This window comes from Heptranchias perlo, chromosome 39 (assembly GCF_035084215.1).
Source record: "Heptranchias perlo isolate sHepPer1 chromosome 39, sHepPer1.hap1, whole genome shotgun sequence".
Classification (NCBI taxonomy): domain Eukaryota; kingdom Metazoa; phylum Chordata; class Chondrichthyes; order Hexanchiformes; family Hexanchidae; genus Heptranchias; species Heptranchias perlo.
The window spans coordinates 2,889,612-2,916,626 of NC_090363.1; the positions used below are offsets into that span (position 1 = coordinate 2,889,612).

Here is a 27,015-nt window from a genome sequence, read left to right on the forward strand (position 1 = left end):
TACAATTAACACTAATTGATATAAATCACATGTTACAATTAACAGAGGCGAATAGCATAGATGCATTTAAGGGGAAGCTCGATAAACACATGGGGGAGAAAGGAATAGAAGGATATGCTGATAGGGTGAGATGAAGAGGGGAGGGAGGAGGCTCATGTGGAGCATAAACACCGGGATAGACCAGTTGGACCGAATGGCCTTTTTCTGTGCAATTCTATGTAAATGCAGCCACGGCTCTGCTCAAGGTGCCCTAGTGTTGAGTGAGTCTCTTAGCTCGTCTTGTACCTCAGGCCTCTCTAAAGGCACAGGCCACACAGTCGCCATAGCAACGAGCAGGGTCTCTGGAAAGAAAAAGGCAATTTTTTTTGTAGCTTTTAAAAAGAAAAGATGCTGAAATTAATACCTTTGGTGGTTATTACAGCGGTCAGAGGCTTTGTGCGCACACCAGCAGAGATCCCGTAGACATAGACTGTGTACACGGTGGTAGGCCTCAGGCTTGTGATGAGAGACATTCGATGGTCACCAGTTACCGTGAGGTTCTGCACATCGGCAGATCCCCGAACTCCGTACTGTACGATAAAGGAGTCAAAAACCTTCTCCGCACTCCAGGAGAGTCGGAAAGAGTCAGCTGTGATGTTAGAGACTGAAAGACTCTCCAGTTTAGTCACTTTACTTGGCTTTATTTTGTCTTTACCTGTGGAAGCTAAAAAGGAAAATAGGTGTGAACTTTTACCAATGGAACAACTGCTGAGAGGCATTTGATGAGGTCCCATTCTATGCCCAAGGATTATATCGTGGGATTGGGATCTTGACCTAGAAGGGAGAATCAGGCAAGAACAAGGCTTCTTTATTTCAGTTTGAGCTCCTTCCTTGGACCACAGATCCCACCGGGGTTTTTTCACTACAGCCTTTAATACTGGAGCCCATCTGTCACCGAGGTTCAAATTCAGAGAGATTTCTCAAATTCCCAGGTAACGGCCGGGAATTTCCTCAGTGCTGCTCCCGTTTATCCGCCGTTACTTATGGCGGGAGCAGCTCTGAGGAAATGCCTGGCCAATAGCTCGCATCTCCATCCCTTAGACCCAAGAGGTCCCCGTCCGGGCCAAGTCAGAGGGGGACTCTAATCAACAATGGCGGCTGGTGGTGAAAGTTACTCCATGATAAAATGTGAATTTTCCCACCTCACTGTTGCTCCCAAAAGCTGTGCTTTCGACATTACGTGCATTTCGTGAAGAAATAACTCTTGTAAACAAGTGAAACCAATGTAGCTGGAAAGAATTACATCAGGGATAGTCCAACCCTTGACCCCTGAACCTCGGCAATCCTGCCTTCAAAGCTCAGGTCAGTCCTCTTTGTGCTTAGATTTCTTACTCGCTGGTTTGTCCCATTTGAATTTTGGGCCCTGGAGGTTTAGTCTTAGCCCTGTTACCTCACTGGTGGACAAATTATAAGCAGAACAACTAGATCTGTTGGTATCAGCAACTTGAGATGCATGGGGATTAAGGGGAGCAGGGATTTAAACCCTGGATATGGTCCTCACGACCCCATCTTGCACGGCCCACGAAAAGACAGAAGCTTGGACATCCCTGATGTACTTGACACAAATTCTAAATAAGGTGGAAAGAGCGAGAGACTGAAGTATGTTCCTTAGACCTTGTGGTTCAAAGAATCTCCAACTGATCTTCAGAAGGAGATTGTTCCACAAGTAAGGGGGGGGTTAATTTTGACTTGGACGATATCGGATTGAATGCCCGTTATACACCTCTCCCGATTTTCATTTCTACTGAAGTCAACGGAAGGGAAAAGTCGGGAGAGGTCCAATCCAATATCGTTCGTTTTACACTCTCGCCTAAAGTCAAAATTACTCCTGTAGAGAGTAAAGTTGCGTTTGGATAGAAATAAAGTACAAACTGAACAAGTCAAAGCAGCACATTACCCAGCCTCATCTTTGGAGCGTGTAATGTGAGGTACAGAACACAAAATGGTTCTCAGCGATGATTTTGCATTGTTTAGTCAAAAGAAAAAGAGCAAAGAAGGGATAGATTAAGATGCGGACAGTGAACCGTAGGATTGTCCACAGGCCATTTGACCTCCAGGAGGCCATATTATTGACGGAGATGGGAAGTCAGTTCCATCCCTAGAGAGAAACCAGTTGAAAAGTAGGGCCGCCAGGTCATGTTTCTGAAATGGAGAATGAGTTCACAGCTTTAAAAAGTGCGCCAAAAACTTCAGAATCTTCAGAAACCATTCCCTTACGGAGGATTCATGCAGAGAGGATGTGAAGATCGGAGATATATTTATACACGAGTTATATAAATATAGACGAGCAACATATCGCTGAAAACTGTCACGCAGGGAGATGAGAGGAGTTTCCGAGCATGCTTATTCCAATCTTTACGCCATCGATTGCCGGAGCGAGTGGCTGGGACCGAGATCAGGCCTCCGTGGGTCTGGTGGATCCAAGGTGATCTTACGGTGAGCTGAGGTCCCGGTCCATCGTGAGTTACGTTTTCTCCAAGGACACGGGCATGGTTTGAGAAACCCAGGAAGCTGCAGTGCTTACCTGGGTGTTCTCAGGAAGAAAAGAGGAAATATTTCCTGTTCGGTATCTGGAAATAGTGAGAAGAGAAGGACAATATCCTAGGAATTCAGGAGAAACTTCTTTACCCAGAGAGTGGTGAGAATGTGGAACTCGCTCCCACAAGGAGTAGTCGAGGTGAATAGTGTAGATACATTTAAGGGGAAGATGGATAAATACATGATGGTGAAAGGAATAGAAGGATATGCTGATAGGGTTAGATGAAGTAGGGAGGGAGGAGACTTGTGTGGAGCATAAACACTGGCATGGACCAGTTGGGCCGAATGGCCTGTTTCTGTAATATTGCTTAAGAAACAGTCTGTCTCCCACAGTATTGACATGCAAGGGTTTCAGAAAGAAAACTGAAGGACTGAAAGAGAAGGGCGAAAGCAGTTCCTTTGTTGAAAACGGAAATGAATGCCTTGTGGGGTGGACAATACCTTTGGTGGTCACCACAGCGGTCAGTGGCTTTGTGGTTTGGCCACGAGAAAGGCCGTAGACATAGACCGTGTACTTGGTGGCGGGCCTTAGGCTGGTGATGGTCGAGGAGCGTCCCTCGCCTGTTACCGTGAGGTTCTGCACCTCCTCAGATCCCTGAGCTCCGTACTGCACAAGGAAGGAGTCAAAGACCTTCTCCGCACTCCAGCACAGTCCGAGGGAGTCCGTCGTGACATTAGACACGGAGAGGTTGCCCAGTCTGCTCACTCCACTCGGTTTGATTTTGACTTGGTCCGTTGATGCTAAAAGCAAAATTAGAGGTGAGAATTTACAACCGAGCGACCGCCCGCTGGGAACACACAGAGGAACATATGGAAAAGCAAAATCAAACAAGTAGGGTTCGGAGTCTAAGTCAAGGCTCTGGCAAGGGATAAAAGCTTTACTTGTCTCAAGGTCTTCGATTGAACAAGAGAACTTTGAGTCTAACACCGCAATGTCCAGTAGATAGAACCTCTGTTACCACCTCTTAAACTCAAAGACGGTCTAGAAATGTGAGATTAGAATTGATATCAACCCTGCACAATGTTAAATCCCAGGAAGACTGATGGGATTTCCACTCTGGACACTCTTGTGGGATAACTCTAACTCTCAGAATTCCTTTAGTTCCCATTAATGACCAGGAATTCCTTGTAGTGAAATTGAAACCAGAAAATAACTCACCAATGTAACAAAGCTTTATTGAAATTACAGGACCCGAAACTCAATATTATTTTGTTGCTGGGTCCAAATGCTTTTTTTAAAAAAACAACAAGACCCAACAATTGGTCGATTTCACCACTGGAAACAAAACCAAACTGTTGAAATCAATGTTTTCCTCACTTTTCCCTCCACTTTGACTCCCCAGGACCGTATCCCAGTTATACCCAAGAACTCTGCCGTGCCTCCTTGAACTGATTGCCAGGACGTGCGTAACTCTGGCCAGGAATTACAACTTCTCTCTCCTCGTTTCCCTTCCTCCCTGGAGCAAGCTCCCAAGGTGCTTCAGAAAAAATTTGACCCCGAGCCAGATAAGGAGATATTTGGACAGGTGACCAAAAGCTTGGTCAAAGAGTTAGGTTTTAAAGAGCATCTTAAAGGAGGAGAGAGAGGTAGAGAGGCGGAGAGGTTTAGGGAGGGAATTCCAGAGCTTAGGGCCCAGGTTGCTGAAGGCACGGCCTTAAGCATTCTTAAGACTCTCTTAATAGCATTGACAAACCCTGGCCTGGAACAATGTAACAACCTCTGATTCCCTTAGTAACACTGACAAACCCCAGCTTACAACGTAACCTCCTCGTTCCCCAATACGACATTCCAGAAATGCCGAGGAAATTCATCCCTACCGGCTGCAGCTTCACGGTCAAAGGCAAAATTTTCCCTTTCAGAGTTGAAAAGGAAAGAGAAGATCAGATATAAAGGGGGTGATTTTAAACCCCGAGAACGGGTGGGTTGGGGGCGGGCGGGAGTTAAAAATAGTTGTTTTTTGGGTCGCGACCGTAACCCGGCTTTATTACTGGGTTTAACGTCAGCGGGTAAAGTCCAGGCTTCCCACGGGGAATGCAAAGTCCGAAAACTTTGCGGTTGCAACTCAAAAAAACAACTATTTTCAACTCCCACCCGCCCCCATCCCACCCGTTCTCGGGGGTTAAAATCACCCCCATACAGTCCTGAGAATGATTCAGCCACATCCATGAGGCCCAAACCCTTTGGAAAGGGGACAATTTGGTTGCTAACGCTGATTCTGCTCTGCTTGTTCAGAAAGGATGGAAAATTTGATGAGAGTGGAAGAAGAGAGCGCAATGTTATAAATACTGACAGCCATCGTTAGCAAATGGTCCATAAGGACACAGAATGCAAGAGCAGGAAAAGGATGTTCAGCCCAGCCCATCATCGAGCAATGAGCAGAGAATCAACCCAATTCTCTGCTGAATTCTTCAGTAGCCAGTGTACAATCACTAGGTGGCAATCTAAACCACAGCTAGAGAGCCTGAACCGTGAAATACTTATTCCCAAAGTTTAGCTCAAAGGCTCCTTCGGTTCACAATTGCAACCTCTGGTTCCCCTACTTTTTTGTTTTGCCACAACACAACTCCGTAGAATCGACTCATTAATTCTCTTCTTTAGTTCAGGATTTGATCTCTGTATCAAGTTTCTACGGCCTCCCTTCACAGATCATCTCCTGGTTTGACATTCTCCCAGGCCACTTATCTTTCCACTAATCGGACATGACACTCTATATGTGGTCGGTCTCACTAATGGCCGGGCATCATGACTTAGACACTTCTTCCCTCCCTCCCTTCCCTTCCCATCCCCCCCTCACCTCCCCCCCACCCCCTCCCCTTCCAAAGATTCACCACCCTCTGGGGTAGAGAATTCTTCCCCCGAGCTTGGATTCTGTGAACCTTACACATCTCCATGTTTTAATCTCCCTTTCCCACTCCTTCTCTCCCATTGGAACGATGCTTTCACTGATTTTGTTAACTATTAATCCAGATCTTTTTTTCCTGCCTCACTCTATTTACTGCAACACTTTTCATTTTCCCACCTTGCAGTTCTCAATCGTACACATTTCTCCAGATGTTTCTGTTTAGTTTTGAGAGATCAGTTGACTTACTGTTCTTACTGTACCTGCTCCCATCCCCTCTACCTCCGGCCCTACCTATCCCAGCATTTGTAAACAATTTTACAACACCAAGTTATAGTCCAGCAATTTTATTTTAAATTCACAGCATGTATCCCAGCATTGTCATTCAGCAAAGAGGTGGGCGGGATGAACATTTCAATGACTGAAGGATTGGCCGTGAACAATCACAGGCTAATTCACTACAGAAAACCCAATGAAACCTGATGGTGTCTCTCTGGACTAAGATAGATGGCATTGTACAGTACAGCCTTGTGTGGAAATGACTGGATGGCTGTGTGAGTTAATACCTTTAGTGGTTACGACAGTGGTCAATGGCTTTGTACGTTGGCCACTTGAAACCCCGTAGAGATAGACCGTGTATTTGGTAGTAGGCCTCAGGCCTGTGATGACGGAAGATCGCCGACTGCCATTCATCGTCAGGTTCTGCAAATCCTGGGACCCCTGCACGCTATACTGTATAAGGAAAGAATCAAAGGCCCTGTCCGCTGTCCAGGAGAGTCGGAAGGATTCAGTCGTGACATTAGAGACCAACAGGGCGCCCAGTTTTGTCACTTTTCTCAGTTTGATTCCGTCTTTATCTGTGGAAGCTAAAAACAGAATTCACATCGCAGTTAAACAACAGAATGATCATTAGTCCGGGTTTACACAGAAACAGGAGTGGGCCATTCAGCCCCTCGAGTCTGTTCCGCCGTTCAATCAGATCATGGCTGATCCGTACGGCAGCTCCATTTACCCCACTGTTGGCTCCACATACCCTTACGTTTGATAACGTTATATTGAACTAGCTGCTGGGACTGGTCTGATCGATACACTGACCCAGCCAGAGTCAACTTCTTGTAGCAAATGTAAAGCGCCCACCTCAAACTTCAAACTGACAGCACCAGGCTAATGTATAGAATCCACCTCTTATCGCGTTATATGAGTTTGTGAAACCCCTGTGGATCGCAGTGCGCAAATGAGAGTCCAACTTATGAATCATAGAGAGACCAAGATTATCTCCCCTCCCCCCGGTGTGTTATTATAGGATCACCTTAGAAACCAATGGATTTCAAACAGTGATTATAGAATCCATAAGGATGGTGCTGAATACATCACTACATCAACTCCACTTTCCCGCCCTATCCCTTGATTCCCTTAGTGTCCAAAAATCTATCGATTTCAGTCTTGGTTATACTCAACATCTAAGCATCCACAGCCCTCTGGGGAAGAGAATTCCAAAGATTCACAACCCTCTGGGGTAGAGAATTCTTATACGAACATGCGAAAATGATGGGTAGGAAAAGACCAGCTGGTCCATCAAGCCTGCTCCACACCTCATGATGGCCGGGGCATCATGACTAGACACTTCTTCCCTCCCTCCCTTCCCTTCCCATCCCCCCCTCACCTCCCCCCACCCCCTCCCCTTCTGCCACGTAATCCTTTAGGAGAGGCAAAAAGCCAGAGAGAAAACCATAGGGCCAATAAAGGGAAAAAAATACACTGGAAAATTCCTCTCTGGCCCCCTCAGGCGATCGGAACCAGTCCAGGAGGCCACACAGACCAAGTGTTATCCGTAAAGCCGCTGGCCAAGCACTAAGTGACATTTTGCCCGGCCCGATCCACCATCCCCGGGTCTGAGAGAGAAAGCGTGCAAGATGATGGGAGTAATTCCTTTGTAGTTTTATTTAGTCAACAAAGAGTGAAGTGAAATAGTTGGAAGAAGATGACGGAAACAGAGGTAGATTTTCCCGCAGTTTCCCCCCTCAGCAGCCATGATGTTATGGAATCAACAGGGATCGACAGTGAGTCATGAGTCGGGAGCGAGTGATGGACAAACATCGGCCAAACTGAAGACATGGTCCTGAAAGTGAAGAATGGGTTCCAGTGCATCAGAACAATCTGTAGTGCATGCAAAAAACTGTAGCAATGATGGATTATATTTATATAGATCAGACATAGATAAATATATATATATATATTCATGAAAACCAATCACACATGGAGACAAAAGCTTCCAACGTTGAGTCCCAGCTTGGGCCAAATCCAGGTGAACTTCCAAGCTTCATGCAAGTGGGGGGGTTTGAGGATTTTTTTTTTAATGAGGTTGGGTTTCCCTGGAGTGACTAGAGTGAGCGAGGCCTTGCCCTTTGACCCCGGGGTGAACCTGTCATGCAGTCCGTGCCCCTCAGGGTCACAAGCATTATTGCCAAAAACGAGGGGGACGACAGCAAAGGCTCGAGGAAGAGGACGGGGAAACGCGTTCCCTGTTTTTGAAGGTCTAAGGGATCCGTCCGTTAAAAATATACCTTTGGTGGACACAAGAGCGGTCAAGGGCCTTGTGCGTTGGCCACGGGAAAGCCCGTAGAGAAAGATTCTGTAGCTGGTAGTAGGCCTGAGGCCTGTGATGACTGAGGATCGATGGTCGCCAGTTACCGTGCGTTTCCGTGCCACCTTAGAGCCCGGGACTCTGAACTGTATGACAAAGGAATCAAAGCCTCTCTCTGCTGTCCAAGAGAGCTGAAAGGAGTCAATTGTGACGTTAGAGACCGAAAGAGGGCCAAGCTTTTTCAGTTTTGTCAAGTCCTGATCTGTGGAAGTCAAAAAAGGGGAAGAAGAGAAAAGGTGAATTGTTACTGGATTATTCACCCTGGACCCTAATGGTGTTGATCTGACACTCACTCGTACTGTGTCATATCAGCCGAGAGATTACGGTTGGAGCTAAGATCAGATCAACACTCGATATCTTGTACGATATTCCTTTATCGCAGGTATTTTTAAAAAATTGCCCTAGGGATGTGGGCGGTGTTTGTGAGCTCGAATTTACTGCTCATCCCCAGACGCCCTGACAAATTGTGACTCATGACGATAGTTTTACAACCGGGGTGACCCGTGTTAGGCCGATTCGCAGGGCATTAAAACGAGTCAGTCAGGTAGTGTTGGACTGGAGTCACGTGTAGGTGGGACCAGGTAAAGGGGGGGCGACAAGATGCTCTTCCCTGAAGGACATTTAGTGAACCGTTTGGTGCCAGCGCGCAAAGACTCGCATTTATTGAATTCAATTTCATAACCACACGGACTGCAGCGGTTCAAGGCGGCAGCTCACCACCACCTTCTCAAGGGCAACTAGGGATGGGCAATAAATGCTGGCCTCGCCAGTGACACCCACACCCTGAGAATGAATAATAAAAACAGAAACTGGCCGTGATGGGATTTGAACTCACCGCCTTCGAGTTGCTGGTTTCAGGACCAATAACCATGACACTAACGTATACCAGAAATGGGTTAATGCCTGGAACTAAAGCAACAGACAGCGGCTATGTTAAATCTTCATCTTCTATTATCACCATCAGCAATCTCTAGGCCATGGATGTGTCGCAAATGATTCATCTCTTGAAAATTACCAGGAAATGTTCCGCATTAAATCAAAAAATAACTCGGACAGCGAACCATATGTGCTCTGGGTTATCAGTTCCAAATCTGTCCCGCGTACAAGTTACATCCTGTGTACGGCCTACCATGCAGGCTCCTCCTGCTCTCCCGTAGACCCCATTCCATCAGCAGGAAGAGCTGTGGCTAAATAGCTAACGTTAATTTTCCACAGCAGGTTTGTGTGCCGTCCAAACATAGCAAATATTTTGCTGCGTTGCCGAGAAAGTAAACGGTTAAGCTGTAGCTGAACCCCGTGCTCCATCACACTGTGCTGAAGGGGATGACGAGGGAGAGGCTGGATTGTATCCAAGGCTGGATTTAGTTGGGCCTCTGGTATTCCAGAGCTGAGATGCCTCTTTAGTGCGGTAGACTCCTCGGGCTTCCTAAATATAAAATCGCGGGCAAAATCTCACTCAAACCCTCCTCGGTGCTCTCAACTGACTGTTGTTTCTTTTTGCGTCATTCCCTGGCTCGATGGCTGACCTTGGGATATCAGAACATTCCGACTCTCTTCCCCCTCACCTCCATCTGTTTGAGGGGGGGGGGGGGTGGGGGGTGAGCCAAGGAGCCAATCAGGATTGGCCAGATGGCTCACTGATGCACCATGGGATACCAGAACCGAACGGCTCCAGCCTCGGGTTCCAGCCAAATTAACGGCTAATCCTGATTGGCTGTCCCATTAGAAGGAGGTCATTTGGAAGAGAGAGACATCTCACACACACATGGGGGGGGGGCGGAGGGGAGGGTCAATTTGGGAAAGGAGGAGAAATTGTTCTAGTCCTGGCAACGAAACAGTTAAAACCGTGCTGGCGTTAATGAGATAATGTTTATCCATCTGCCCCCAGGGAGCATCATTTGAAACTGTACAACTGCCAATAATTAATTAAGATCTCACCGTGCACAGACTGAGGTCCTGAATTGTTTAAGTTGTACAATCAAAAGCAGATTTTTAAAAATTCTTTGCATGGTTTCATTTTTAGCAGATTTATATCGTGGGGATCATAAAAAAACAAAACCCATCAGACCAGCTTCAGTGGGTGTTCACAATTTCCAAATCGCAAGTACTGAACTTAGTTGGAGGTGGGTGGGGGGAGTACAGTGGGATCTGTCACCACCGTGCGGGCACCTGGTGGACCAGCGGTGGGAGGGGCTCTTTGCTACACGGCGGGGAGCAGGGTAACGTCGGGGTGAGCGGACGCTCCTGGGTCCATTGGAAGTGCAGGCCAGCAATTCCCAAATCATTCCCCCCTCCCCCCAACCCCCCCGTTTCCCCATCCCCACACTTTTCCACGAGAATGTGGAACTCGCTACCACGTGGAGTGGTTGAGGCGACCAGCATAGATGTATTTAAGGGGAAGCTCTATAAAATCAAGGGAGAAAGGAACAGAAGGATATGTTGACAGAGTGAGATGCAGTAAGGTTGGGAGGAGGCTCGTGTGGAGCATAAACATCGGCATGGACCTGTTGGGCCGAATGGCCTGTTTCTGTGCTGCAGATTCTATGTAATTCTGCAAGATATCATCCTGAAATAACAAAGACTGGCCTGTGAAGCAAAAGGCTAGCAGAGAAAGAACCATGTAGGACTTGCTCTTTGTCGGATCAGTGCTGTCAATATTTCTCTGGTGAAAGAGGAAATTGGTTGGTTTCTAATGTTACCTGTAGTGGTGGCGACGGCAGTCAATGGCTTAGTGCGTTGGCCACCAGAGACCCCGTAGAGATAGACCGTGTACGCGGTAGTAGGCTTGAGGCCTGCGATGATGGACGATCGACGGTCGCCAGTTACCGTGAGGCTCTGCATGTCCTGATCTTCCTCAGCTCCGTATTGGACAAGGAAGGAGTCAAAGTCACTCTCTGAGATCCAGGAGAGCTGAAAGGAGTCTGCCGTGATGTTAGATACCGAGAGACCGCCTACTTTATTTTGCCGCGGACTGTCCTTGTCTGTGGAAGCTGAAAGGGGGAAAGAAACAAAAAGCAGACGAAATGTCAGACAGCTGCATCCATCCCTTGTGAAAGGGGAACATGAAATGACCTTTGACAATGGCCATGCATTTTAAGCTAACAGGAAAAACAAAAAAATAAAAACCCCTCAGTAATCTCCACTGAGGAGAGCTCGACTCTGCCTCGTCTGACACCCAGAGCAGATGGAGATAAAGTATCATATTCCCCTGGAAAGATAGGGATGACCTTTCTCTGCACCAGAAGTACCTGTGGTGTGTTCTTCATGAGGAAGACAGGAAGACCTGGATTTACATTTCCATTCAGGAGAAACTACTTTACTCAGACAGTGGTGAGAATGTGGAACCATAAGGAGTAGCTGAGGTGAATAGTATAGACGCATTTAAGGGGAAGCTGGATAGGTGCATGAGGGAGAAAGGAATAGAAGGATATCCTGATAGATTTACGCTTTTGTGGAGCATAAACACTGGTCTAGGCCTGTTGGCCAGGACACCGGGGAGAACTCCGCTGCTCTTCTTCGAAATAGTGGCCACGGGACTTAGGGGTTCAGGTACATAGATCATTGAAGTGTCATGAACAGGTGCAGAAAATAATCAAGAAAGCTAATGGAATGCTGGCCTTTATATCTAGAGGACTGGAGTACAAGGGGGCAGAAGTTATGCTGCAGCTATACAAAACCCTGGTTAGACCACACCTGGAGTACTGTGAGCAGTTCTGGGCACCGCACCTTCGGAAGGACATATTGGCCTTGGAGGGAGTGCAGCGTAGGTTTACTAGAATGATACCCGGACTTCAAGGGTTAAGTTACGAGGAGAGATTACACAAATTGGGGTTGTATTCTCTAGAATTTCGAAGGTTAAGGGGTGACCTGATCGAAGTTTATAAGATATTAAGGGGAAAAGATAGGGTGGATAGAGGGAAACTATTTCTGCTGGTTGGGGATTTTAGGAGTAGGGGGCACAGTCTAAAAATTAGAGCCAGACCTTTCAGGAGCGAGATTAGAAAACATTTCTACACACAAAGGGTGGTAGAAGTTTGGAACTCTCTTCCGCAAACGGCAATTGATACTAGCTCAATTGCTAAACTTAAATGTGAGATAGATAGCTTTTTGGCAACCAAAGGTATTAAGGGATATGGGCCAAAGGCAGGTACATGGAGTTAGATCACAGATCAGCCATGATCTTATCAAATGGCGGAGCAGGCACGAGGGGCTGAATGGCCTACTCCTGTTCCTATGTACCTGAGAGGGTATGACCTCCTGACTCAGAGGTGAGAGTGTGCCCACTGAGTCACAGCTGACAATCCCATTTCTCAATTAGATATATGGGCACAAATTGGCTGCCGCATTTCCCACATTACAACAGTGACTATACTTCAGAAAAAGTACTTCATTGGCTGGAAAGCCCTCGGGGTCCTCCTGAGATGGTGATAGGTGCTGTATGTATAAATGCAACTCTGTCTTTCTTTTCAGAAGGCGAGTTTGCGATGATTGACACCGAGGGACTACTGGGGACACATGCCCTCTGCTTCCCAGGTGTGCCTTTAACCGTTACCTGTGCTGACGAGCATCGTGAAGGGTCCCTTGCGACGGCCAGCTCGGACTCCATACAGGTGCACCGCGTACTCAGTGGCTGGACTCAGGCCCTTCACCACAGCGGAACGGAAACGGCCCTGCACTTTGCGCTCCTGCCAGCGCAGCTGATCCCGTCGAGACCCTGTATTGGATAACAAAAGAGTCGAAGGCCCCTTCCGGAACCTTCCAGCTCAGGCGGAAGGCCTTGGGGGTAATATCTTTAACCGTCATGTTGGTAAACCCAGCAACCTGGTCTGAAGAGACTAAAAAACAAAAGGAAAGAAAAACAAAGTAAGGAAAGTGAGGGTCTCACTTTTATCCCCCACCCCTTTCCAGCAAGAGATCTTTTTTGTTTGAACGAGCAGAAGGAGTTTTAGTTCTGGAAGATGTAGGAAATAAAGTGAGTTGAGAAAGAAAGTTATTTGTTAATGAGCTCGACACTTGAGGACATTTGAGGGACCGAGATATTCAGGCCCGGCGGCCCTGGTGCAACCTGAGAACTCAGGTCAGGGAATTTCTCTACCCCTCTCCATCTCCCTCCTGCCCCTCTTCCCTCTTCTCCACCCATCTCCCACTCCCCCCTCCCCTCCCCTCCCCCCACTCCCCCCCTCCCACTCCCCCCTCCCCTCCCTTCCCCTCCCCCCTCCCCTCCCCCACTCCCCCCTCCCCTCCCCCCACTCCCCCCTCCCCTCCCCCACTCCCCCCTCCCCCTCCCCCCTCCCCCCCTCCCCAACTCCCCTCTCCCCTCCCCTCCCCCACTCCCCCCTCCCCTACTCCCCCCTCCCCCTCCCCCCCTCCCCCACTCCCCCCTCCCCTCCCCCACTCCCCCCTCCCCTCCCCTCCCCCACTCCCCCTACTATTTGGAAAATCACGACCAAGTGCGGAATTTCCCAACATGCATTGCCAGGGTGCCCCAGGACTGCTGATGTGGGATCTCACGGCCTGACTATCCCAAGGTGCTGTTTTCATTCAGGGAAGGAGCCATATTCGCTCTGCTGCCTTGACTGAAACAGAACTTACAGCACAGGAGGCAGTTCAGCCCTTCATATCGGTACTTGTACTACCCCACCTGGAGCTAGCTACTTGAATCCCATTTATCTATACTTATCCAACTCCCTTTTAAACGTTGGTACAGTCTCTGCCTCAATAGCCCTGCGGGTAAAATGCCCCAAGAACTCTCTGTGTGAAAGTATTCCTTCTCACTTCTCCCTTTGATCTTCTAGTGATAGTTTATACCTCCCCCTGTTACCGATTCACCAACTGGTGGAAAACAATCTCACACTATTTACCCTTGCAAAACCTTTCCAAATCTTCAAAACCTCTATTAGATCCCCACTTACTCTTCCATCTAAAGTCCCATCTATAATCTCTCCTTCCTGGCATTCCAGTGGATCGCTGACACACCCTTTCCATGGTTCGAATCTCGTCCCTATCTGGAATTCCCAGGACTGGAATGCAATTCTCCAGCTGTGTCTAACCAATGCCTTGTACAAATTCCAACATTACTTCCTTGTTCTTACCTTCAATGCCCCCAGATATAAAACCAGAGACCCAGAATATGTAAGCTAGAGCAGCGATCCTGACTAATGTGCCAATAATGGAGTCGTAGAACTTCACAGCACAGAAGGAGGCCATTCGATCCATCTTACCTGTGCACTCTCTCAAAGAGCTCTCATTTTTCTCTACCCTTTCCCCATTCAGCCCATCGCCCCTGTGCCCTCTATTTGAAAGAGTTCTCCCCTCAGTCCCATTCCCCTGTCCTTTCCCATTTGGCCCATCGCCCCTGTTCCCTCTCTCTGAAAGAGCTCTCCCCTCAGTCCATTCCCCTGTCCTTTCCCGTTACTCTTTAATATTTTTCTTTTTCAAATATTTATCCACTTCCCCTTTAAAAGTTATTCTGGATTCTGCTTCTCCCTCTGTGTCTGGTCAGGCATTCCACATCCCAACAACCCTCTGTGTAAAAATAAACTCCCCTAACCTCCCCCTTCGTTCTTTTGATGTGGATTTACTTTGACGTCCTCCAGTTATCGACTCACTCCCAAATGGAAACAGCCTTTCCGTATTTACCTTATCCAAACCCATCATCATTTGATCAGATTTACTTGCAACAATCCGTTAATCAAAAATACATTGTAGCTTTAAAGAAACGCAGTTGTTTCATGATATATATTACTTTCTCCATTACCAACGTATATTAAATCGAGTAAGTTCCTCCCCTTGATTTATTTTAAATTCCGTATCTCTGATACTTTAACCCCTTCCTCTGCTGTGAAGACCAATATAAAAGTAAATATTTAGCAAGTCTGCCATTTCCTGATTTTCAATTACAACATTACATAAGAGATCCCAGCTGATTCTCTGGAGTGGGTCATGAACCCACAACCTTTGAACTCAGAGGTGAGAGAGCCACAAACAACAATCCCCTTCCTTGATTCTGTTAGGACCACACATTTATGTCCACCCGATTCTCCTGCATTCGCACAGATAATCCAAGACCAGGAAAATCTATTGCAATAGATCAACACCAGCAAATCATCACTGAGATCCCTAAGATGCCGGCAATGTTGCTTTAAGACAATTCTGGGATGGTTACCTCCCATCGAGTTGTCGCCTAGGTAAACGACACCCCTCGCCTAAAATATATGTTAACCAGTAAGAACTGGTTAAAGCCAGTGTACAAGGTGTTTAAGATGATTAAAGGATTTGATAGAGTAGAGAGAGAGAGAAACTATTTCCTCTGGTGGGGGGAGTCCAGAACAAGGGGGCATAATCGTAAAATTAGAGCCAGGCCGTTCAGGGGTGATGTCAGGAAGCACTTCTTCACACAAAGGGGAGTGGGAATCTGGAACTCCCTCCCCCAAAAAAGCTGCTGAGGCTGGGGGTCAATTGAAAATTTCAAAACTGAAATCGAAAGATTTTTAAGTAAGGGTATTAAGGGTTACGGGACCAAGGCGGGTAGATGGAGTTAAGATACAGATCATCCACGATCTAACTGAATGGCGGAACAGGCTCGAGGGGCTGAATGGCCTACTCTTGTTCCTATGCAGCATGAAGAGAAAAAAAATCCCAATCTCTAACTTTATGTAGTTTCTTCAGTACAGGCCTATAAAAAGATACAGACACGCAGACATGTTACAGCAACCTGTAAAGAACGGAGAGGGAGGGTGTCCAACAAAACGGTTTTCCTGTGGATAAGAAAGTGTCCAATGAATAGCTTCCTGTGTGGAGAGAATCAATCGATAAATCCAATGTTAGTCAGTTACCTGTAAGAGGAGTTGGGAGTTTGAGATCAGTCACAACTTGGAAGGTAATGCTAGAGTTAGCGGCAGGGGTCAAACCCGTAAGGTCAAATGGCCGAAGGTCACCAGGAACCTGTGCATCGGAGGAGTTCAAGGCGGTGGAGTTCTTGGAACCGATGAGAGAATCATTGAAGGCCGTGGGATCTGCCGTCGACCACAGAGTCAGATTCTCAGAGGTAACGTTCAAAATCACCAAGCTCTCCAGGTCCGTCGGCCCTACTTTAGAGGGAGCACTTGGCTCCAGTTCCACCTCCTCCTGCTCCACTTCCTCCTCCTCCTCCTCCTCCTCTTCATCCTCCTCCCCCTCCTCCTCCTCCTCACTGCCTTCCTCGCTGCCTTCCTCCTGAGTTTCTACTTGTGCCGTTTGAAGGGGAGTTGAATCCTCATTTGTGACCATCGGGGTTTCATCTTCCCACGGCACTGATGGATGTCACGTTGAAAAAGGAGGGAAGAAAGTTCCGTTAATATTTACTTGTTAATTGACAAAGACATTGGCGAGTTCATGAGGCGTTCTTTATCCTCTGGAGAAACAGTGTTTTTGACTGAAATTAAAATAGCAGCAGGACAGTGTTCAGTTCCCTGTTCAAAATCAATTCAAGCAAACACATCATGCACCTGTGTACAATAAACCCGTGTACAATAAACCCCTGTGTACAATAAACCCCTGTGTACTATAAACCCCTGTACTATAAACCCCTGTGTACAATAAACCCCTGTGTACAATAAGCCCCTGTGTACAATAAACCCCTGTGTACAATAAGCCCCTGTGTACAATAAACCCCTGTACTATAAACCCCTGTGTACTATAAACCCCTGTGTACAATAAACCCCTGTACTATAAACCCCTGTGTACAATAAACCCCTGTGTACAATAAACCCCTGTGTACAATAAGCCCCTGTGTACAATAAACCCCTGTACTATAAACCCCTGTGTACAATAAACCCCTGTACTATAAACCCGTGTACTATAAACCCCTGTACTATAAACCCGTGTACAATAAACCCCTGTGTACTATAAACCCCTGTGTACTATAAACCCCTGTACTATAAACCCGTGTACAATAAACCCCTGTGTACTATAAACCCCTGTGTACTATAAACCCCTGTACTATAAACCCCTGTGTACAATAAACCCCTGTGTACAATAAACCCCTGTGTACTATAAACCCGTGTGTACAATAAACCCCTGTACTATAAACCCCTGTGTACAATAAACCCCTGTACTATAAACCCGTGTACTATAAACCCGTGTACTATAAACCCCTGTACTATAAACCCGTGTACAATAAACCCCTGTGTACTATAAACCCCTGTGTACTATAAACCCCTGTGTACTATAAACCCCTGTACTATAAACCCGTGTACTATAAACCCCTGTGTACAATAAACCCCTGTGTACAATAAACCCCTGTGTACTATAAACCCGTGTTTACTATAAACCCCTGTGTACTATAAACCCGTGTACTATAAACCCGTGTACAATAAACCCCTGTGTACTATAAACCCCTGTACTATAAACCCGTGTACTATAAACCCGTGTACAATAAACCCCTGTGTACTATAAACCCCTGTACTATAAACCCCTGTGTACAATAAACCCCTGTGTACTATAAACCCGTGTGTACAATAAACCCCTGTGCACTATAAACCCCTGTGTACAATAAACCCGTGTGTACTATAAACCCCTGTGTACTATAAACCCCTGTGTACAATAAACCCCTGTGCACTATAAACCCCTGTGTACAATAAACCCGTGTGTACTATAAACCCCTGTGTACAATAAACCCCTGTGTACTATAAACCCCTGTGTACAATAAACCCCTGTGTTATAAACCTGTGTATAATAAGCTTGTGTATAATAAGTTTTATTATATGTGTTACTGTTTTATACATGGAGATGGCCAACCATAGCTTTGATATTGACGTGTCAGTGATGGAATACACAGTTTATTCCCAAGGTGACCTCCACAGCCCAATCGGTTGTCTGTATCTCTCGGTGTCCTATTTGACCCTGAGATGAGCTTCTGACCCCATATCCGCTCCATCACCAAGACCGCCTACTTCAACCTCTGTAACATCGTCCGTCTCCGCCCCGCCTCAGATCATCTGCTGCTGAAACCCTCATCTGTGCCATTGTTACCTCCAGACTGGACTATTCCAACGCTCTCCTGACCGGCCTCCCATCTTCCACCCTCCATAAACTTGAGCTCATCTAAAACTCTGCTGCCCGTATCCTAACTCGCACCAAGTCCCGTTCACCCATCACCCCTGTGCTCGCTGACCTACATTGGCTCCCGGTCCAGCAACGCCTCAAATTTAAAATTCTCATCTTGTTTTCAAATCCCTCCGTGGCCTCGGCCCCCCCCCATCTCTGTAACCTCCTCCAGCCCTACAACCCTCCGAGATCTCTGCGCTCCTCCAATTCTGGCCTCTTGAGCATTTCCAATTTCCTTCGCTCCACCATTGGCGGCCGTGCCTTCAGCCGCCTGGGCCCGAAGCTCTGGAATTCCCTCCCTAAACCTCTCCGCCTCTCTCTCCTCCTTTTAAAACGCTCCTTAAAACCTACCTCGTTGACCGAGCTTTTGGTCACCTGTCCGAATATCTCCTTCTGTGGCTGGGTGTCAATTTATGTTTGATAATCGCTCCTGTGAAGGGCCTTGGACCGTTTTACTACATGAAAGGCGCTATATAAATGCAGGTTGTTGTTGTTCTGTATGGGTCATGAGGTACCTTTTCTTTGAAAGTGAGGTAGGAAAATAAATATATCACAATCCAGCGCCAACTCCTTCTGAAGTTCCCTTTTCAAAAAAAAATGTTTTTTTTAAGTTAAGGATAACATCCAGCACATCAGAGAGATGGCCAACCATGATCGTTACCTAGGAAAGAAAAGAAAACACCAAAGTTGAGAGACAAGTACCTGCGGCTCCTGTAATGTTAATGGATTGGGAAGGTTTGCCCTGGGACATTCCGTGAAGGTAAAGTTCGTAACTTTTGCCAAGGATTAGACCCGTTACGTTGGTCGCCCGTTGACTGCCGTCCAGGATCACCTGGGATAGGTCAGCGTTTGTGGAAGTATCTCTGTAACTTAGAAGAAACGTATCAAACAAGCCTTTGGTGACCTCCCAGGAGACCCGGTAACGACTGGACGTGGTGTCCAACACGAGGGGGTTTCGAGACTCCTTGGAGCCTGTGACTGAAGTGTTGGAAACTGGAGCTTCACTGGGCCTCACGAGAGAAGATTGATGGATATTGGAAGTTATTTGGAATGAAACATCGATTTCTGGTTTTTCCTTCCCGGCTAAAAAGGAAATGGAGGGAGAGAAGATGAAAGGTCAATTATTGTTTGGAAATAAGTTTTTTTTGTACAATGTGTGTGATTATTAGCCTTGAGGCCACCTTCCAAGTGATGATGAGTGCAAAGTGTGATTCAAAAGTTACGAATGGGCCTTAATCCCTCAGCATTGCTTTAGTATGCTCATCACTTTTTTCATGGAAATTGGAAGGAATTCCAGAATCCCATTGAACAAAAATGGCTTAGTAAAGTCACCATAAGCTCCCTGGCCTTAATTAGAATCTTATTGCACAAAAGGAGGCCATTGGGCCCATCGTGCCTGTGCTGGCTCTTTGAAAGAGCCATCCAATTAGTCCCATTCCCCTGCTCTTTCCCCATAGCCCTGCAAATTTTCTCCCCTTCAAGTAATTATCCAATTCCCCTTTTGAAAGTTATTATTGAATCTGCTTCCACCGCCCTTTCAGGCAGCGCATTCCAGATCATCACAACTCGCTGCGTAAAAATAATTTCTCCTCGTTATTATAAATAAATAGTGAATGTCTTTGATTTCATTTACATGTAAATAATCTGGAATTGAACCCTGGTAAAGTAACATGAGGAAACTGGCTGACTGGTGCTTGTGTTTAAATACCTCCGGGAATGTCCTGCACGGTCGGTACAGATGTCCGTGAGTGTGGGGAGGTCTCGGGTCCTTCACTGATTCGCCTGGCACCAGCGGAAGATCCTCGCACTCCACTCGAAGAAGGAGAACCAACAAGTTTATTCCTTCCCCTAAACATCGAGGGAGTCCCAGGGGACCCGTTTATCTTCCTTCCAGGACCTTCTATTTTCCACTTTGCTACCCAGCTGCGTTCTTGTGTCTTCCTACTGGGGCCTTGTCTGTCTTTGGACTCCTCAGTTTCCTGTCCCCTCTCCGAAGCGTCCACCCCTCCAATGGGAAGCCTGACTTTGACTCTGGAAGGCGGGGAAGCAAGAAGTACCTTGGGAGAGCCAGCAGGCTTTCTGGTAAACGCCGGGTAGCGTCTAATGGCAGATCGCGCTGTCACGCCCACATTGGCTGGGAAGTCAGCGGCCGCTATCTTTCTGGAGATGGCCCTCGATATGTCCTGGATGAATTGGTTTTCATTGGCAGCCACTGCTTGCGTTGAGTGACTGCCAGTCAATTCCCGCTGGGTGAGACCTTCTGTTAAAACAGAGCTGACGTTAAGTATTTGTGGCCGTGCGCCTGTGACAAGGGGGCAGAACGACACTGTTGCCCATTGACCTGTTGTGACCTTCACTTTAAACATGAAGAATGACCTGAATCCTGCGCTCACCGCCTGCTGTGACGAAAGAGCTTTCGCTCCTGGTAGCTACACTCTATTTCGCTTCAAGAAACTCCACAACCTAAAGCAGAATGGACAAACCTGTGAACATGCAACGGGACCTTTGGAGTGAGCGGGGTTGGACCCAGTGAACTTTGACCCAACGAGTGGGATTTGACCCCAATGAGCTTTGACCCCACTGAGCTTAGTAGCGAGATGGAGATATGTTCCCCTACGGTGCCTGCCTTATCTCAGAGACGGTGCGATTGTCGGGGAGATCAATGCAAAGGGCCTTCCACTACCATACAAATAACGAGAGAAAGCTGTCAGCTCGTGACATACAGGGAGGGAGGGAAAACTGGGGGACGAGGCATCCAAAGTAATACACCCCCCACCCTTCCTCAACTCAAGGACTGAGAGGAAGGCAATGGCTCCTCAGACGACGGGTCTAAACCCTCATTCATTTATTTTGGAAGCTGACTCAAGCCCAGAAATTACTGCCGGTGAAATGAATGCTGATTCTCCCCAAGGATCGCACTGTCACCAGAATAAGGCAGGCACCTTAACGGAGGTGCCAAACACAAACCACCATCTCGCTACGTAGCTCAAAGGATCAAAGGTCAATGGGTCAAACCCCGCTCTCTTCCAAGGTCCCGTTGCCCTTTAGCAAGTTGGTCCATTCTGCTTTAAGTTGTGGAGTTTCTTGAAGTGGGATCGAGTGTCCCAAGACATTCCTCCCTGCACCTTTTTAACACGGGCGTTAACCGGGTTTATTTTAAACGGGTTAGCCGCTAACGTAGGAATGTCACATGAGCTTCGATAGTCATTTCTGGGCTTCAGTGATTTTGTTTTAAGAGCCGTAGCCTGCGCGGTGCCTGGGGGTGAACAAAGAACAGCCACCCCCACCCACTCCGCTGTCTCCGTGTTGACACATCCCCAGGCACGAGCCAGAGAGCTTTTCGTTCCATCAGTAACTCTGAGCATTCCGGGAACCCAACCAAAACGATTTTGCCAAAGAAAGGCAGCGGCCCTTTAAAAACAGTTAGTTCTATCACAAGGTCGGAGGGGGGGGGGGGCGGGGGGGTGTGGTTGGGGGTGAAAGGGGACCGAGTATAGCGGAGCTCACATCTGTCAAACTTCATCCAGGTCCCCAGGATGCTGCGGTGACAACTGTAAAATGAACGGGGGGAAGAAATAAGGTGATGGAAGGAAGGATTCCCTGGGGGAAGAAAAGAAGAGGAAATCCAGGAGATTTACAGACTGCCTCGTGAACAGAACCAGTACTGGAGTGAGCGGAGCGGAGTGATCCACACTGGCCGGCCACTCCTCACCTTCGGTTGCTCACTTCTCTCAATATCCTTGAAGAACCTACTGAAGGAAAAGGTACGGAAAAGAATGAAACTGAAGCGTGGTTTGGGATTACAGCAACAGAGGAACCTGGAGAGAAGAAACAGAATCAAATGGTTAACATCGTCCCTGAGCTTTGCAGACAAGTTCACCGTGTAACTTTCAGATAAACAGCCAGATACCAGGGAGAGGGAGGGGGGGGAGTGATTAGGAACCATTTTCACCAAGAGTTTCTGGCTTGCAAGACACAAATTCAAGTACTTGAGTGGAGTCCAGTGGATTGGAGATGGCCATGACCACAGGTTGTAAACACCGTCCTTGTAAAGTTTTACACAACACACCCATTGGAGGAGTTTCCTTCAGACAGTTATCATCAATGCACTGGTTAAACTCTCCATAACCCACTCTTTTTTTGAAAGAGCACTTACCACATGCCACTCTCCGGGTTAGTTATCAGTGATAGTGACTGGCCACTCTCCAGGTTAGTTATCAGTGATAGTTACTGGCCACTCTCCGGGTTAGTTATCAGTGATAGTTACTGGCCACTCTCCTGGTAAGTTATCAGTGATAGTTACTGGCCACTCTCTGGGTTAGTTATCAGTGATAGTTACTGGCCACTCTCCGGGTTAGTTATCAGTGATAGTTACTGGCCACTCTCCTGGTTAGTTATCAGTGATAGTTACTGGCCACTCTCCTGGTTAGTTATCAGTGATAGTTACTGGCCACTCTCTGGGTTAGTTATCAGTGATAGTTACTGGCCACTCTACTAGTTAGTTATCAGTGATAGTTACTGGCTGTTCTCTGTTGTTAACTGGGTTTGTTCCTTTCCTTTCAGAACAGCATTGTTGTCAGAGCGAGGATTACCAGCTGACTATTGAGATTAATATCCCCACCCATTGAAAGCTCGCATATAGAGGGATGATTCTAACTTTGGCTGAGAGTGTAAAACAGGAGATATTGGATCAGCCGCCCATTATACACCTCTCCCGATTACTCTTTCATAGAAACATAGAAAGGTTACAACACGGAAAGAGGCCATTCAACCCATCAAGTCCGTGCTGGCTCTCTGCAAGAACAATCCAGCTAGTCCCACTCCCCCGCCCTATCCCCATAGCCCTGCAAATTTTTTCCCTTCAAGTACTTATCCAGTTCCCTTTTGAAGGCCATGATTGAATCTGCCTCCACCACCCCCTCGGGCAGTGCATTCCAGATCCTAACCACTCGCTGTGTAAAAAAAGATTTTCTTCATGTCACCTTTGGTTCTTTTGCCAATCACCTTAAATCTATGTCCTCTGGTTCTTGACCCTTCCACCAATGGGAACAGTTTCTCTCTATCTACTCTTTCTAGACCCTTCATGATTTTGAACACCTCCATCAAATCCCCTCTCAACCTTCTCTGTTCCAAGGAGAACAACCCCAGCTTCTCCAGTCTATCCACGTAACTAAAGTCCCTCATCCCTGGAATCATTCTAGTAAATCTCTTCTGCACCCTCTCTAAGGCCTTCACATCTTTCCTAAAGTGCGGAGCCCAGAACTGGACACAATACTCCAGTTGTGGCCGAACCAGTGTTTTATAAAGATTCATCATGACTTCCTTGCTTTTGTACTCTATGCCTCTATTTATAAAGCCCAGGATCCTGCATGCTTTTTTAACCACTGTCTCAACCTGCCCTGCCACCTTCAACAATTTGTGCACATATACCCCCAGGTCTCTCTGTTCCTGCACCCCATTTTAGAATTGTACCCTTTAGTTTATATTGCCTCTCCTCGTTCTACCAAAATGTATCACTTCGCATTTCTCTGGGTTAAATTTCATCTGCCAGGTGTCTATATCCTCTTGAAGTCTATCACTATCCTCATCACTGTTCACTACCTTCCAAGTTTTGTGTCATCTGGAAATTTTGAAATTGTGCCCTGTACACCCGAGTCCAAGTCATTAATATATATCAAGAAAAGCAGTTTCTGGAGAAAAGACCCCCAGCCTGCTCACAGTCTCCTGATAGTTAGAACCTCTCAGTCGTTAAGTGATAATATCGCACAGTGTAACATCTAGTGTACAGCAGGATATAACCCTCCGAGAACAAACATCCTTTCTAGAACCGAGCCCTCGCTATAACTCTGATATAATACACAATTCCTCGTATTATATACAAATATCCTCCATAACATGCCGCAGACAATATCACTCTCTGATATAACACTCATTAGTCCCTCAGATGAGGAGTTATGTGAACACTTTCTCTGTAACGTTCCTCTCTCTGTAACATGCCTTGAACTGGTGCACATTCATTTACAACTCCCCCTCACAAGTAGAAACCACACTGTACACACTTCTCACTGTAACACTCTCCAACAGGCTGTGACCTCAGCTCTAACACCCATTGCTTTTTGCTCCCTTGCCAGAAGGCACTGTATAAAGCAACCTCTCTATATAGGTTTCCCAGCACAGCAGGCTTTTTGTGGGCCTCTGAAAGGCAGCCTCAGAGAGAGTGGGCCAGGGGAAAACAAGGCTCGATTCTGCTTCTCTCATCTCCCTCCAGAAACACGCTGCCAATCGACAGATGTCTAAGGCCCCCACTGGGGGAATAAAATCTCCCGACAGGCAGGTCTAGGCAAGAACGGGCCGATTGAGGTATTGAGTTTAAGCAAAGATCAGCACTAAAACTTTACTTCAACACATTGGTAATTGGCACGGTTTGAGATAATATCTGCAACTGGGTCAAAGGGTCAAGGTTATAAAAAGGAGATTCCAGATCTGAGCTGGTATTCATCAAGACCGTGTGTGGCATTGATGGATGTCCCTCATTGCCCTTGCTTTGCCCATGCAGGTCCTTTACCAGCATAATTGCCCATGGGAAGTGAAACTGGCACCCTATCCAGATGTATCTTCTCCCACTCCAGAGGTTGAACAGAGCACCCTACACCCTCTGACCTTTGTGCAGGTGAATTGTATCATCCCCTGATATCATCCCTGCCCTGTACCACCATATTGTCTCACCATATCTCACTTTGCCTGCCTCTTGGACTCTTACCGTCAACTTTTCCAGACAGTAAGAGCCCAACTATTTTCCTTGCGACTCCCCGATAATATACTCATGGTGCCAATGTTCCCATTACAATCAGCCCCATCACTTCTCTCTCGTGCTGGATCAAGGGGCCCCCTCATTAATCCTTCTTCTTGTCCAACTGAGGCGCTTGCATCCATCATTAGACTGCAAATCAGTGTAATGAAGGAAATGCAGGAGGAGTCAGTAGCTGGGGACTGATATAATGAATGTTGAAGAGGTGGATTCCCCTATTCCCATACCTGGAGCTGCTGCATCTCGTGGTCAGTCCAAGAACTTCAGGCCACCAAAAGCACATGGACCTAAATCAGCTGTGGCTCATTGGGTAGTGCTCTCACCTCTGAGTCAGAGACTGTGGGTTCACAAAACCCAGGCTGACACTTCAGTACAGTACTGAGGGAGCGCTGCACTGTCGGAGGGTCAGTACTGAGGGAGCGCTGCACTGTCGGAGGGTCAGTACTGAGGGAGCGCTGCACTGTCGGAGGGTCAGTACTGAGGGAGCGCTGCACTGTCGGAGGGTCAGTACTGAGGGAGCGCTGCACTGTCGGAGGGTCAGTACTGAGGGAGCGCTGCACTGTCGAAGGGTCAGTACTGAGGGAGCGCTGCACTGTCGAAGGGTCAGTACTGAGGGAGTGCTGCACTGTCGAAGGTGCCGTCTTTCGGTTGAGATGTTAAACCGAGGCCCCGTCTGCCCGCTCAATTGGATGGAAAAAAATCCCATGGTGCTATTTCGAAGAAGAGCAGGGGAGCTCCCCCCGGGTGTCCTGCCAATATTTATCCCTCAACCAACATCACTAAAAAAACAGATTATCTGGCCATTATCACATTGCTGTTTGTGGGATCTTGCTGTGCACAAATTGACTGCTGCATTTCCTACAGTGCAACAGTGACTACACTTCAAAACGTACTTCATTGGTTGTAAAGCACCATGTGCCGTCCTGAGGTTGTGAAAGGCATTATATAAATGCAGGTCCTTTCCTTCATTCTTCCTTCCAACTACATCAATGGGAAGGTAAATTGGGGTGGGGTGTCTCTCTGGCAGCTGATTCTCTGCGGCCCACCTTGCCCCCCCTCTGACAAAGTTGAATTTCACTCCATAACGTCCCCGACTGTAAAATCTGTCCCCAGTGGCCACTTTCGGGGAAGGCTTCAAGTGGTCCATTACAGACAGGTGACGGACGATTTGACGAAAGTGCTCTCCGTGCGCGGAGCCTCGGTAAGCGGGAGCACGCGTCAGGAATTTGGTAGCGTGCCCGGATTCCTGACGCGTGCTCCCAGCGGGCGTGGCTCCGTGCCCAGGGCTGGATTTCATAAAACATGGCCTCTGAAGTCTCCCTGCGTTAGGGTCGAGTATTGGAGCTGGCACTCAAGGCTGACGGCCGGACAGAGTGGTCCTTTTATTTCTGCGGTCTGTGAGATGAGGCTTCCCTGGCTGAGGAGTTCGATATCTGCGGCCAACGGAATATCATTAAAGAAATGGAATTCACAAGTGATGGAATCGGAGAGCAGTAAAAATCTGGGAACCCCTGGAAACAAGTTCCGTTTTCACTTCCCTCGACTCCCACTGGGAATTCAGGCAACATGACCCACACAATGAAACACAGCCTGCAGTATCTTACAAGCAGCAGCGCGGAGATGTTCGAAACAGTGAATGTGGACCGTGAAAAGACAGACTTGGATTTGTATCGAGTCTGACGATGCCTCAAAAACATTTCAAGTGCTTCACATACAGTGAGTTAAAGATCAGTGACCACTTTCACGTAGACAAATACAGCAGCTAATTGACACACATTTGTCGCGATCTTGACAAACAGCAATGAGATGAATGGCCAATTGCAATGTTATTGATTTCATTGGTAACGTCTCAATTTTAAAATTCTCATCCTCGTTTTCAAATCCCTCCAGCCCCTACAAGCCTCTGAGATCTCCACATTCTTCCAATTCTGGCCTTTTGCACATCCCTGGTTTTCATCACTCCACCATTGGCAGCTGAGCCTTCAATTGTCCAGGCCCTAAGCTCTGGAATTCCCTCCCTAAACCTCTCCAGTGTCTCTACCTCTCTCTCCTCCTTTAAG

At 47.3% G+C, this 27,015-nt stretch overlaps 1 protein-coding gene across 1 annotated transcript in view; it reads right to left on the bottom strand.

Moving 5' to 3' along the window:
• The window catches only part of LOC137305077 (tenascin-X-like), a 152,094-nt gene that overhangs the window by 66,270 nt on the left and 58,809 nt on the right, over positions 1 to 27,015 (bottom strand). The window contains 10 exon segments of the mRNA XM_067973854.1: positions 404 to 703; positions 3,019 to 3,318; positions 5,984 to 6,283; positions 7,982 to 8,263; positions 10,761 to 11,051; positions 12,614 to 12,755; positions 12,757 to 12,896; positions 15,897 to 16,352; positions 18,850 to 19,230; positions 19,856 to 20,407. Of these exon segments, the coding sequence (XP_067829955.1) occupies positions 404 to 703; positions 3,019 to 3,318; positions 5,984 to 6,283; positions 7,982 to 8,263; positions 10,761 to 11,051; positions 12,614 to 12,755; positions 12,757 to 12,896; positions 15,897 to 16,352; positions 18,850 to 19,230; positions 19,856 to 20,407 (3,144 nt within the window).